This window comes from Epinephelus lanceolatus, chromosome 5 (genome assembly GCF_041903045.1).
Source record: "Epinephelus lanceolatus isolate andai-2023 chromosome 5, ASM4190304v1, whole genome shotgun sequence".
NCBI lineage: Eukaryota > Metazoa > Chordata > Actinopteri > Perciformes > Serranidae > Epinephelus > Epinephelus lanceolatus.
Genome location: NC_135738.1, coordinates 19,648,931 through 19,663,266, shown reverse-complemented (window position 1 = coordinate 19,663,266; position 14,336 = coordinate 19,648,931). Strand labels below are relative to the sequence as shown.

At 41.9% G+C, this 14,336-nt stretch overlaps 1 protein-coding gene across 1 annotated transcript; it reads right to left on the bottom strand.

Moving 5' to 3' along the window:
- Positions 1-88: 88 nt before the first annotated feature.
- Positions 89-9,886, bottom strand: sigirr (single immunoglobulin and toll-interleukin 1 receptor (TIR) domain). The gene is made up of 10 exons (XM_033634302.2): positions 9,615-9,886; positions 7,617-7,880; positions 7,147-7,354; positions 6,931-7,058; positions 4,961-5,131; positions 4,722-4,865; positions 4,319-4,421; positions 4,016-4,166; positions 1,826-2,003; positions 89-401 (listed from the first exon to the last, which is right to left on the bottom strand). The coding sequence occupies exons 1-10, from the start codon at positions 9,682-9,684 to the stop codon at positions 229-231; spliced, it is 1,590 nt and encodes a 529-aa protein (XP_033490193.1). The 5' UTR covers positions 9,685-9,886; the 3' UTR covers positions 89-228.
- Positions 9,887-14,336: the final 4,450 nt, after the last annotated feature.

Sequence of the window (14,336 nt, the reverse complement as noted above, 5' to 3'; positions counted from 1 at the left end):
CCCTGTTTTTCCGATTGACATAAAAATTTCAAATAATTTCTCTCATAAAATATTTTACACCACAGTAAAAAATACAAAAACATTAAAAACAAGTCTTTGGTAAGAGGAAACAGATAACAATTTGATTTTAACAACACACTATAAAAAACATATTATTGAGACAGATAACTGTGAAGCGATATTTATGAGGATATCCTTAGTGTTAACTGTAAGTGAGGGGAGTGTGGATCACATGTCCTCCTCTGTGACCAGGCAATAGAAGTCTGAGCGAGCTCCGTAGTTGCGTGATCCCAGGTCGGACACGTCGATGTCGGAGGGCTTGGGCTCGGCTGTGGTGATGGGAGCAGGAGGGAGGACTGGAGCTTTACAGGCCAGAGCCTTGTACACAGGGAGGCGAAGCCCTGCAGCAGAAAGAGAAAGATTTTTCACTTGGCCACATTGTGATTTTTTTTAATTGCAAGACAATACAAAACACTAACAAAACAAGGACAGTGACTACAAAAGTAAATACAGGCCAGTGTTGTCAGAGGATAAGGGGACAAGGTTGTGTTGGCTGGCGTGTGTGTGTCTATACTCTACAGGTTTAACAGGTGAAAGGATGGGGGAAGGGGGAAGAAAGAAAAAGGGAAGAAAGTATATTAAACTAATCCTACCTTTACCCTGTTACCACCAATAATTAAAAAATAATTAATAATAATAAAGTCAGGGGGAGTGTCCTCCCGTCCGCCGGCAGCAAAGCAGTGCCAAGGCACCATCGGAAAACTCCAGAAAGGGTCGGCAAGGAGAGTCCGGGAGGATAAACCAAGTTACTGTTGTTACTGTTGGGCACAAAAAACCCTGACAGCTCTTGTGTGGGTTATTTATTATCATTTTATTTATTATCATTATTTATAAATTAATAAGTAAGCAACTAAGAAACAATGGCATTAGTAATATAAAAAGGGTGTGTGTGGGAGGGAGAGAAAAAAACGAATTGCGATTTGGATAATATTTTAATTAATTGTGAAGCCCTGAAAAGTATTTATCAGTGGATGTACAAAGGTTCACAGTATAGTGAATAAGTGCATGTGCAGAGATAACAGTTCAAGATGTGGGTTAATGTAACACGTATATACAGTGTCTACTGGGGTGGGGGGGTGAGAGACCATGGCAGTGGGGTCCTGGGCCTTGTTGATGAGGCGCATACACTCATCAGGCCTCAGGCTACAACACATTTTTACAGTTACAAGATGTTGCACCTATATGCAAAGCTGGACTCATTAAAGGAGCAGTGTGACATTTTGTGAAATATTTATTTGCTTTCTTGCTGAGAGTTTGAGGAGAATATTGAGATCCTGTTCCCAGTCTTTGTGCTACGCTAAGATAACCAGCTGCAGCTTCAAGTTTCAGTGAAGAATAAAAAAAGATGTATCAACTATACAAGGAAGCAAATGCTGAGCTATTCCTGTGACATGAACACTCATTTGCCTCTCAAATCTATCTTTATTCAAAACACCACAGACAAAATATGTGCAAGCTCAGCATGTGAAATGATTTCCCGGTATTGAAGATTAACTGAAGCTGAATCTGTGTTTGTTGAGTCAAACTGGGCCAGTTTCAATAATGCACAGTGCATGGTGGAAAAGAGAAAAGCGTCTCTATCAGGTCGGGACTTGCATATAGGCCATAATTTTTTATATTCTAATTCTCATGACACAAAAAGTACAAGAAATGCCAAACCATTGGCAGGCAGGCGTTTATATCTCTTGCATGTGCAAATAGAGTGACAGGTAAACCAAACATTACTGCGTGAGGACTTTTCTAGTCCCGTGACAGCTGTTCTTACCCAGATCTCCGGCAGGATCGGTGTCCGAGCGGCAGTCCAGGTAGTCAGACTCAAGGGTCAGCATGGGGTCCTTGTCATCTTGTAGGACAGTCTGAGGGTCGCCTGCAGACTCGCTGCGGAAGACGACTTTGCGAGGCATCACTAAGGCCAGCTCCTTCCAGAAGACTGAGGACGGAGTCTGTGGAAACCGAACACAACATATTACACCAGGCTGTTAATCAGAATCAGAATCAGAAATACTTCACTGATCCCCGAGGGGAAACTGTGATTCGTCACAGTCACTCTGGTAAAGAATCGAGGTATAGAAGAAGGAATAGAAGTAATAATAATAATACATTTTATTTATGGGCATCTTTCACGACACTCACCTTGCAGACAAAGATAGAGAAAATAACAGCAGATTAAAAAACAGATACAGAGAACAAGATAAGGAATTAAGTAAAAAATAATAATATTAACATAACAAATAAATATTCAGCAAAACCAGTTTAAAGAAATGAAATTCTGTGTAAATAGAGAATCTGTGTGGCTAGATGGACAGGAGCCATATAAGAATAAGAGTAGGAAATAGAAGGATGTAAATATAAAGCAATAAAATAAAATATAATAGAAATGAAAATGTGCATTAAAAATAAAAATAAAATAAAAATAGAATGTGCATTATGCTACAGTATTTAACAGTAGTTCCTAAGATATTAAAAATGTTAAAAATAAAATATATATCGTCACTGTGCTAAGGCTGTTAGTGTGAAACTACCCTATAATATATACATCTATAAAATAAAACAAGAATAGAATAAGTGTAAGCATAAGATGCATGTATCATCATATGATATAAACTGTACATTTATAATCTGAATTCATATGTACATTTTTTTAATTCCATTGAAACACCATTCTACACTGACAAATTTCTACAGTTGTGTAGTTGTCAGTTAAATAGACTATTTACATTGCTACAAAAATCAGCATTGCTTCTTTTCTGTCACAGCAACATGTGATAATAATTATTTACAAAAGCAAAAGAACTGACGTGCTCGACTCGCCGTTTGAAAAATCACAGGGTGCCGACCCAAAATTCACAAACTAAATAAATACAAATGTCAGCACTCACAAATATCATATATATCAGTCTTTTAATAACGCACAGCAGTATCACAAACGGACGCGTTTCAGCACTTGGCTTTCCTGCTGAAACACGTCCGTTTGATACTGCTGCGCGTTATTAAAAGACTGATATATATGATATTTGTGAGTGCTGACATTTGGATTTATTTAGATTATAATAATTATTTCACATGGCAGATTTCTGTCTGTGATGTCTCACACAAGTTCGCAGTGGACTGGGTTCACTTGGAGAAAGATGATGTCACACCCAGCACCCACACAGTCATACATTTTGCAGTGTTAAAGATATATTATACAGGATTTTCTTACAAAAAGAACAATGCATAGACTCACACAAAAGTAATCCCTCTCATCCTCACTTATGATCCACTCTCAGTGTGTGGTGGTGTGTTCCTCTACAGAGACTCTGCTCTCTGCATGTATTTTTTTATTTTCTTTTTCTGTTCTGTGTTTGGGGTGTTTATGGGCGTGTACCCCCACAGTGCTCAGGTGAGATCAGATTTAAAAAAAAAAAAGGTAGTGACCAGATGCCAGACTGTAATCAGCTGGCATTTAAGAAACACAGCACCAAAAAAAAAAAAAAAAAAAAAAAAAAAAAAAAAAAAAAAAAAAAAAAAAAAAAAGCAACTATAGGTAGGCAAAATGTCTAACGAGAATGAATCTAGTATGTTTAAAAACAGTAACCGACCATCCTACATAATATACCTTTACCTTTAAACACTTACAGATTAAAAAACTACTACCGTATTTTATGATGCCTTTTTTTAAACCTAAACTCTTTCACTATAATGTCAATATGTAATGTGGCTTCAAGGGAAACACATACTCTCAGTGGGACAGCGAAGACAGAGACAGACACAAGATATAAATGTTAAAGATACTTTGCACATATGTACATGTATAGTTTACATAATGATATATTCACTCCATGTGATTCGGCTTAAATCCAATTTACCGTCAGGGTTTTTAGTCAGAGGAGACAATGGTGTTTAAAATGAGGAGTCATATCGTATTTCGTTTGTTTGCTCATAGAGCACTAACAGGTGTTATTGTGGATCTTACCACAGAGTTGTGCCTCCAGGTGAGCACGGTGAGGCAGTGCTGGTTCTCACTGAGCACCTGCTTGATCTCAGGTCTCATGCGTTTGGACTGACCCTCCAACATGATGAGGATGGGCTGCTGATTCAACTCCAACAAGTGCAGAAGGCCCTGTCTGAAAACACACAGATACAGTGTGTCATGATATGACATACTGGAGATACTGCAGTGTACAGCAGCAACACTGACCTCAAGTGGTGTATTGTGATGATGCCACAGTATTTACACTCAGTTTCACACTTTGTTTCTACATCAAATTCGTCTGACCTGAAGTTATTGCAGCACCAGTCCTGCTCAAGGTAAGCATAAGAGAGCAACATGATCAGACGCCGAGAGCGACTCATGTTCATCAGAAGCTCTGCAGAAGGTTCTGGAGACACAAAATATCGTTGTGCATTGTTAAAAACCGCCAGCTTTACATTACAATTTGTAACCCAGGAGCCTCTTTCCCTAAAACTCTTATCACTATTATTTATTTCTATTTTTTACTCTGTAGGTCTCACTTATAAATTAGATCATGTTCTCAGTGTGACTTCCTGATTAAATAAAGTATGTATAAATTGGGTGAAATAACAGCTAACAGATGTATTGTGAAGATTAAAACAATCAAAAACTGCATAAACAATGGATTAAATATTAATTTCAATTTAATATTATTAATAAATCTTACCTGAGCCTGGTAGGATGTCGTTTTCATTGAGGTGCACCTTGTATGCATTTTTACTCTCCAGGTGAGGTTTGAGAATAAAGTTGACAAACTTCCTGTCATGATCGTTGTTGACATACGAGATGTAGGCATCGTATAATTTGCCATCTGAAGACATGGACACACAGACACACCCATGGTGTTAATAAAACAGTCTTATTCATGATTATAAAAACCTGACAGCACCTCAACAGAAGCCTCACCATTGAGTTCGTAGTCTCCGTACGAGTTCTTGTACCAGAGTTTGATGTTGAGGTGACACCTGGAGTACACAACAGCAGCCACAGCCAGGAGGAGGAGGAGGACGATGGCTGCGATAACAGCAGCTGTGTGGTTGGGGGGGCGAGGGAGGTCACGGGGGCACCCAATTATTTCTGAGGAAAAAAAGAAAAAGAAAAGCAATCAACCAATACTGTAATTCAAATTGATCGTCACAAACTTTATGGAATATGGTTTCTGTCAGTAGAGTGAGTCTGTATAACTGGGTTGTTCTAACTAAAGGACTTAAAGTCTGAGTAAAACAAATGAAATTTGTGTTTTGAGTTTGTCATAACACAGACAAATGTGTCACAAACCACTTAGCCAAATTTGAATAATTAAAAAATCGACAAGAATATAAAATTGTGTTTTAAAAAGCAGCATTGGCCGCTCTAAGATGCTGGAGGGGTGTCCGCTGAAGGCACCTAGACAAAGAACGAAGAGCTGCACATTGACTGACTCTGGTTAGCAGCTAACCCAGAGGCACACAGCACACACACACCCTGAGCTAAAGAGCAAGTGCGGCAACACAGCAACTGACTCTCATTCAGCAGCTAATGTTAGCACAAAGCACACAGCAGGCAGCCCGGGAAACTGATTTGGGCCGAACGCCTGAAAGGTGCATTAGCGACGGCTGTTTTGAATGAGTTTATATGATTGTGGCATTTAACAAAGTGTTTGGTCATGTAATTATTAGACTGAAAGAGCTAAGAGAGCTTGTTTAACGTAGTGAGCTCTCCACTCACACACGGGGTGAACATAATGACACTGATGCTATGCAATCTAACACCTAGTTTTATATAGTAGGGGAGGAGTTATGTTAAGGACAGCTCCTGTGCGTCATCGTGCAATAATTTCGGGCGCACTCAAAAAATTGTGGACCCAGAAAGTATTTTCCAACATGTATAATGTGTTTAGAAAGAAATAGCTTATGTTGCTTTTCTTTAAGTACTGTACACATTTCAGTAACATTAGTCAGAATCAATTCATGTTGTGAACCAGATGGACCTCTGCTGCCTACACTGCCAAGCCCAGCTACCTGCCAAGACACTGTGAAGTGATACAGACTGGAGGTATCTGTGTGTGTGTGGTATTAACAGGTGTGAGAGAGCAGACCATGTCTACGATTGATATGACTTTTGATATAGATGCAGGTTATAACTGCTCCTCCTCTTGTCCCCTCTTGTCTTGTCTTTCACTCTTTTCTGGGAATGTCCTGAACCGATCACTAAGATCAGTACCAGGGCTGGTCAAGGCATTTTGTAACTGATCTGGATCGGCTATATTGAGTTAGATTGAGCCTGATCCCATTCATTGTTTCACGTCAGCTGTCACACAGGTGTTTTGTATGTACAGCAACACAACAAGTGTCCTCAACTCTCCAAGCCCCACAAGCACAAAGCCAATAAGAGAAATTCATTAATGTAATTCATGCTAAACGTGTACAGATGACAAAAATAAAGGCTTGATGGAACACAGTTCATTCAGGTAACTCAGAAACAGGCTACACCAAAGCAACAAACACTGGAGAATACTCTCTAAAAGCAAAAGAGAAATTCCTTCAGCAACAAGGCCAAAAAGATTAAACAGAGGGCTCGCTATACCAGACTTCATGTTATTTTGTAAAAAATACAAATAAAAAACATTAAGGAACGGCTTGGAAGCAGGTTATTTTTTCCTTGATACACTGCAGAGCTATTTAATTTATTTAGTAAAGTATCGGGTGGAGACTCTGATCTAAATGATCTGGATTGGGATTGGGGACAAAAAAAGCAGTTTTCTCTATAATACATGATCACATTTGCGTGTCTCTTTCATGTTTGGGTTGCCGATCTCTTTAGAAATATGACACAACATGCAGGAAGAATCTGAGAAACCCAGTATATATATGTGTAGGTATCTTTAGTTGTCATACCTGAATGTATCACGATGAAATCAGATGAAATGTTCCTCACTGTGCAGCTGTAGGGCCCAAAATGTGTTAGGTCTGTGAGGTTGATCACCAGCAGACTGTTTACCATCAGCTGACCAGCAGCAGGAGACCTGATCATCAGAACAGAAAACACCGTCTTACTCAAATATGTTTTTAAGCGGGTACATGTAAGTGATATTCTAAAAAGCTTCAAGTCACCATGAGGAGGTGTTCTGCACGCCATATGATTGATTAGTGAGAGGTTGGCCATCTTTACTCCACTGCAGCGTGGTGTCACAGTGCTCGTCTGTTGGGTCCCAGGGGAGGACAACAGTGCAGTTCAGTGTCACAGTGGATCCCATAATCCCGTAGACTCCATCATGGTGCCCATCATGTTTAAATTCAGGGGCTCCGGAGCACAGGGACTCTGTGGAAAGACATTCCACTGTTATCTGTGTTCACTGCAGGAGCTGGAGACAATAGACGCCTTCATGCGCAATGCCAGGTACAGTCTGAGACTACTGCTGGAAGGCACACTGAAACTAAATGCCTCTTTGCAGGTGCAGCTGTTCAACCCCCGTGCAAACTGCACTGCAGGGACAAATCATAGCTAACCGTAGGCAGACACATAATTACAGTATCAGGTTTAAGATGACTTCATTACACTTAAACACGGAAATAATACTTACCTTTAACTACGAGACGCACAGTGAACGAGGCTGTGCTGTTGCCCTGCTGCGTGCAGGTGTAATTCCCTTGGTCCTCCAAGCTGAGGCTGCTAAACTCCAGGTAGGTCTTGTTTTCCTGGGTGGGCAGCTGCTGGCAGTTTCTCTGCCAGGTCAGTTTGGGCTGAGGGGAGCTCTGGAGCTCCAGAGGGCAGTTCAGACGATATGGAAGCTGCTTCACATAGAGCACCTGCTCCTTTAACTCGCTCCCATCCACACAAGTCTGAGCTGCAAATAGAGACACAGGGAGTTTACACAGTCATCTTTACAGCAGGGATGTATTAAACCAACTTTATTCATCCTAAAACTGATTATAGTCTCTTAACTCGTAATGATCCTATACCAGGGCTCTCGCACTGTCGCCTCACAGCAAGAGGGTTCTGGTTTAAACCCAGGGTGGGGTAGCCCTTCTGTGCAGAGTTTGCATGTTCTCCCCGTGTCAGCATGGATTTTCTCCAGGTACTCTGGCTTCCTCCCACAGTCCAAAGACATGCAGGTTAACCGGTGACCCTAAATTGGCCGTAGGTGTGAACGTGACTGGCTCTCTGTCTGTCTGTCTGTATGTGTCAGCCCTGTGATAGTCTGGTGACCTGTCCAGGGTGTATCCCGCCTCTCGCCCAATGTCAGCCGAGATAGGCTCCAGCCCCCTTGTGACCCGCAACAGGATAAGCGGTTACAGAAAATTAATTAATGAAAAATGAATGTCTGAACTCTTTTTGTTCTATTTTTGCAGATTCTTGAAGTGAACAGTGGTCAGTGATTTGTTGAAGATGGAGAAATTGGATTATCGCGCTGTGATCACATATCTTCATCTCATCTCACCATCTGAAATCCACCAAGATATGCTAAATACTAAACATGACAATGCCCCTTCATGTGCCACAGTCAAACACTGGGTGCAAGAATTCAAGCGTGACATGGAGAGTGTTGAAGATGGGTCACAGGGTCCCAGATAAAGGAGCTCCAGCACTGCTGAAGCGAATGTGTTGCCCTTGAGGGGGGATTATGTTGAAAAATAGAAGCACTTTCAGTCACCTCTTGTAACTATTGTGAAATTATAATGGGAGCAGTGGATGTTTGGTGTAACTGACAGTGTATAACTTGTCAAACTGTTTATCTTAGTGATGGCCAGTGAAAAGAAACTGGTGCTGTTTTGGCCTGATAAATGAAGAAACTGTATTTAACCCCGATCACGTCAAAGCCAAGTCATAGTCTACTAAATGGTGCATCTCTATTTTATGTTGTGTGCAGCTTTTCTTCTTTGCCCACTGTCTGCGTATAAAAAAGACTTTGTTCAGTTTTTAGCTTTTGGCAAAGAGTGAGTGTCTAATAGTGCATGATGGTGAACCTGTTTACTCTTTCACCCTGGCTGACTCTGAGCTAATGGCTGTTATGCTGACATGGATGAAAAGATAAAAACACACTTCTTTTCTGTCTGAGGATGACATGTTCAATGTAAACAGCAACACCCCACTGCTCCTGTGTCAGGACAAATCTAAAAACACATCTCAAACAATCTAATTAATGAGCTCTGCCCTGTTGAATCTGGACCTGTTCTTCAACATGTTTTGCGCATGCGCTCATCGAGGCTGCGGCCAGCAAATAACCCGCACGACTGCATTCTCTGGTTCCTCTCTGACGTCACTTTGCTTTCCTCTTCTTCTGTTTTTTTTAACTATTTATCAAACAAAGGGGCACACATCCGGGTCCGAAGTCCGGGTCTGGTCCTCAGGTTGCCAGGCAACAGCATGTGACTGCGTGACAGTGACCCTGTACCTAGTGACCACATGTGTATTGACCTGTATTTACCCACCCAGCATCCCCTACACCTCACTGCGACTGATACATATACCAAAATAATAAGGTGAACACTGCAGCTATTAGCACGTTTTTTTAATATTCCAAATAAAGTATCATAACTGAGTGAATTTAAGTGAATAAAGTTTATTTTGTGTCTCTTACCGTCTGCCAGGAAAGTCCTGTCCCATTTCCCGCTGAACACCAGTATGATAGCGACCAGAATCAGAGCCATGAGCCGCAGTCTTCGTCTTCCTCCTCTTCCTCAGGTGACAAATAAATCGTGTGAAGACTGTTTTCTACTACTGCTGTTTGTTTTTTGTTTACCTACATCACTTCCTGTAAGATAACCTGTTAGTTTATTACAGTTTGGTTACATTATCCGGAGCCGTGACGCGACTACGCAGACATCAGCCTTCTGGTTCATCAACTGCACCTGGAGATACCGGAAACTCTGCTGGCCATTGGCTCCCCGGGGTCACGTGACGTCTGCTCTGGCTTTCACCTGCGCAGTGAAATTTAAGTCACTGAAATACCTAAAATACATCTTTATAAAAGGATGTGTGAGTTCTAACTATTGGCTTCATTTTATTTATTTATTTTTCAATTATTTATTTATTAGTTTTTAAAGTTTTACAAACACCTCCGAGCAAGTACATTGGCAGTAAAGACAAGATTAAATTATAATAGTAATAACTAATGAGGAGAAAATAATATAAAATAATAATAATAATAATAATAATAATAATAATAATTTACAAAAAAGAAATAATAAAATAAATACAAAATACTTTTTTAATATGTAAGTGCGTTGTTCCAGTTGTAGTGTTGGCTTTATTATATTTTTATAAATGCAAAGTCCCTTACTCATCACTGCATTCTTCATATTTTGATGGGTTGGACATCATTGACCACTCCCAGACAGCAGCACTGGTATATCTTTATTTATAAAGCAATACTGGGCAAACTTCTAGCCTACTTCTGCACCCTTCTGTGTGCTAGCTTTGGTAGTTTCAGTTACACTCCTCCAGGTGGTTGCTTTTAAATTTTTTAGGTTTAACTGTATTTTCTTACAATGCACCATGGGCATGGTACATCTTCAAAAAGATCTAAAATTGGAAACACTTACATCAACTGATCATAAAGAATGTGGTGACAGAGACATGTGCTTGTTTTATTGTGGATTTTTGTATTATATGCTGTATTTGTTGCAGTTTAATGTGTTTTAATTGGCTGCTACCTTGGCCTGGTTTCTCTTGTTAAAGATATTTTCAATCCCAATGTGACTTCCTGGTTAAATAAAGGTTAAATAAGAAAACATTATTAATAGTTACTTAATCACTTACAAACCAGTTACAAAATCTGGGTTGCCAGGTTGTTAAATATCCTGATTAACTGGTGTTTATTATTTGCAGTTAGGTCCATAAATGCTTCAGAAACATTAACAAATGTTCACAAGTTTCTCACTTTCTAAAACACATTAATATTGCAAGTACAGATGATAATGAGTCAATAAGGGGCGCAGTTTTCAATCTACACCTTCTGCAACGCGGTGGATCTGAGGGATACTCCCTGCAGGATAATTTTTTAGAAACTTCACAGCTCAACTGGCCATTTCAGAGCATGCTGAAACAAAAATCTTAGACCAGGGGTTTGTCATGGATTAGGAAGCCAGCTGATTGAGTGCTGCACGGGACAAATGCACACAATAGGAGTTTTTAGGCAAACTGTATATAAACTTATAACGCACTAACACTTTACGAAAACTTCTACACTTGGACAGTGTAGTATAGTCTTACTACACTTATACTGCATCCTAAATTTCCTCTTTTTAATCAGTATTCTCATAAAACGGTCCGTATGATATCCTGCGGAAAAATGCATTCACAGCACTTCGTGTGACGTTACGTCCTTAACGTACAGTTACGTAATTAGCGTAATGTTACGGAACTTAGGTTCAGGCAAGTAAAGTCACTGAGGTTAGGTTAAGGATGAGAAACATGGCGAAGACGTACCTTAAAATGACTAAAAGTTCACTCGGCTCTGAGCACGTGACTCCAGGGGAAAAACCAAAGGGAAAGTCATCCACCCTCCCTTACTTCCTACAAGATTGCTTGAGACTACTTCCTTGTTTACTCCCATTGGTCACGTGATCGCTGTCTTTCAAAACATATGGGATATGGGTTAAGAAGAGGTAGGGTGCCTCCACCCCCTTAATTCTTCTGCCTAACAAGTACATGGCACCAAGTCTGCTCTCAGCACATGTATGAAATTGATATGCTGCAGTAAGTGATGGCATATCATCTGAATTGCTGCATTATTAAAATTTATTCCACTTTATATTGTTTTTTTTTGTGAGGGATGTTGAACACAATATGAAACTGCTTTTTGATTCGACCAACAAAAAGGCCATAAAGACACTTGGCATCTGTAGCTAGGTCTTATAATATCTTTGTGTAGTATGTTATCCCCCTGGCTTTCTGTTTCTGTTATTGTGTTTTTATTTACTGTTGTGTTTGTATACTCTCAACTGTACACTGAGTCCTTTTCACACTGTGTTTAAATAAAGATAAATCTACCTAAACTGTTTAAGACTAAACTGATCTGATTTTTTTGTCACTGGAAAATAGTGATCTATGTATTTATATTAAGTTGCACATAAAAGGTTTTGACATACAGTACAGGCCAAAAGTTTGGACACACCTTCTCATTCAATGCGTTTTCTTTATTTTCATGACTATTTACATTGTAGATTCTCACTGAAGGCATCAAAACTATGAATGAACACATGTGGAGTTATGTACTTAACAAAAAATGGTGAAATAACTGAAAACATGTTTTATATTCTAGTTTCTTCAAAATAGCCACCCTTTGCTCTGATTAATGCTTTGCACACTCTTGGCATTCTCTCGATGAGCTTCAAGAGGTAGTCACCTGAAATGGTTTCCACTTCACAGGTGTGCCTTATCAGGGTTAATTAGTGGAATTTCTTGCTTTATCAATGGGGTTGGGACCATCAGTTGTGTTGTGCAGAAGTCAGGTTAAAACACAGCCGACAGCCCTATTGGACAATTGTTAAAATTCATATTATGGCAAGAACCAATCAGCTAACTAAAGAAAAATGAGCGGCCATCATTACTTTAAGAAATGAAGGTCAGTCAGTCCGGAAAATTGCAAAAACTTTAAATGTGTCCCCAAGTGGAGTCGCAAAAACCATCAAGCGCTACAACGAAACTGGCACACATGAGGACCGACCCAGGAAAGGAAGACCAAGAGTCACCTCTGCTTCTGAGGATAAGTTCATCCGAGTCACCAGCCTCAGAAATCGCAAGTTAACAGCAGCTCAGATCAGAGACCAGATGAATGCCACACACAGTTCTATTTTTTTTTTTTTTTTTATACTTGTCTGCATTGGTCTTCATAGCTTAGCGCCACTAAAGGGTGTAAGCTTCTTGTGAAGATTGATGCACTGTTAATCTTGCAGTCAAGTATTTTATACCCATAATGCGTGGTTGTGACCGTCACCCACCCTCCCTGGAGACTAGCCTATCAGCCTTTATTGGAAAAACTTCCTAATATGAGTCAGAGAGGGCCATGATACACCAAAGTGTGTCAGGGGGAAAGTAAGGAAACAAGCAAGGGGGAGGGGGCAGGTGCTTAAGTCCTGAGTTATATAGTGACAGTGCATGCGGAGAAGAAGGAGGAAAAACAAACAAATAAACAAACATACGAAGAAAAAAAAACAGGGGAGAAACAGGCAGTGTAGCTGATGTATTGTGGCCTTGAGGTGGTTGTGCTCCATGCAGATTATCGAAAATAAACATATACATGTCTACTATACTGTACTGAAAAACAAAAACAAAAGAGAAGTCTATACTGAACACCAAAAATGTGAGAGTCTTGGTGGAGAGGGAAAGCCCAATTGCAGAGAAGAGTTGCCAGCGCGGTGTGGTAGGTTTGAGAAGCAAGTGGGCCCCTTTGGAGTGATCCCATCGGTTCTTTGCGATGCGTCATGGAGCTGAAGTATCGAACATGCACGCGTGTATTTGAACCCTCCCAATGTGTTTATGAAAACCATCACCAGGGTCCAGGGCCAGCCCTGCGGGGGAAGGGGGGCGGTATGGCACCCCAAGACCGCAGGAGCGCCCAGACCCCAAGACCAGGGAGCCGCAGAGGCCGCAGGACACCACGCAGGCCCAAGGACCCAGGGCGGCGAAGGCCGGCACCCCCAGAGAGCCAGAGACACACCCCAGACAGGCGGGGCAGGAGGGCCCACCCACCCACCGCCCGACGCGGACCCCCAATCCATCCGTGGTCTGCACCTCGAAGAGTGAGTGTATGTGGTGCATTAAAACTGTGCAATGTGTGGTGAGTGAACTAAATGTGGTTTAGGAGGCCAGGCCAGTGTAGGCCTGGCCCGAGAGCTGGAAGGATGGATGGGAGGGGCCAGGAGGTGGCGCCAACCAGACCCCGGCGCCGCGAGGCCCCCAGCGCCCATGGACAGCGGGCCAGGCGGGCCCCAAGGAAACCCAACAGGCCCCCACCTGACCCCGCCCCCCTGGCAACTGCAGCGTCGGGCCCCCGCAGTGGTCCCGACCTGGGCCACACCGCCCGCAGCAAATCGGCCCCCAGCAGAAGGACAAGGCGCACCACCAGAGTGCACGGACGACGGGCCCCACCCAGCCCCCCCGAACCCCGACGCGCAGAAGCACAGACCAACCCGCAACCCCGCCAGTACCCCCCCAGACCGCCACAGACCCAAAGCCGGACCGGCTCCCCAAAGCCGGGAGAGAGGAGCAGGGAGGGACGGGGAGAGGGGGGAGGGAGGAGGGAGGGGGAAGGGCAGGAGCGGACCGAAGGGGGGGGGGGGGTGGGGGGGGGGGGGAG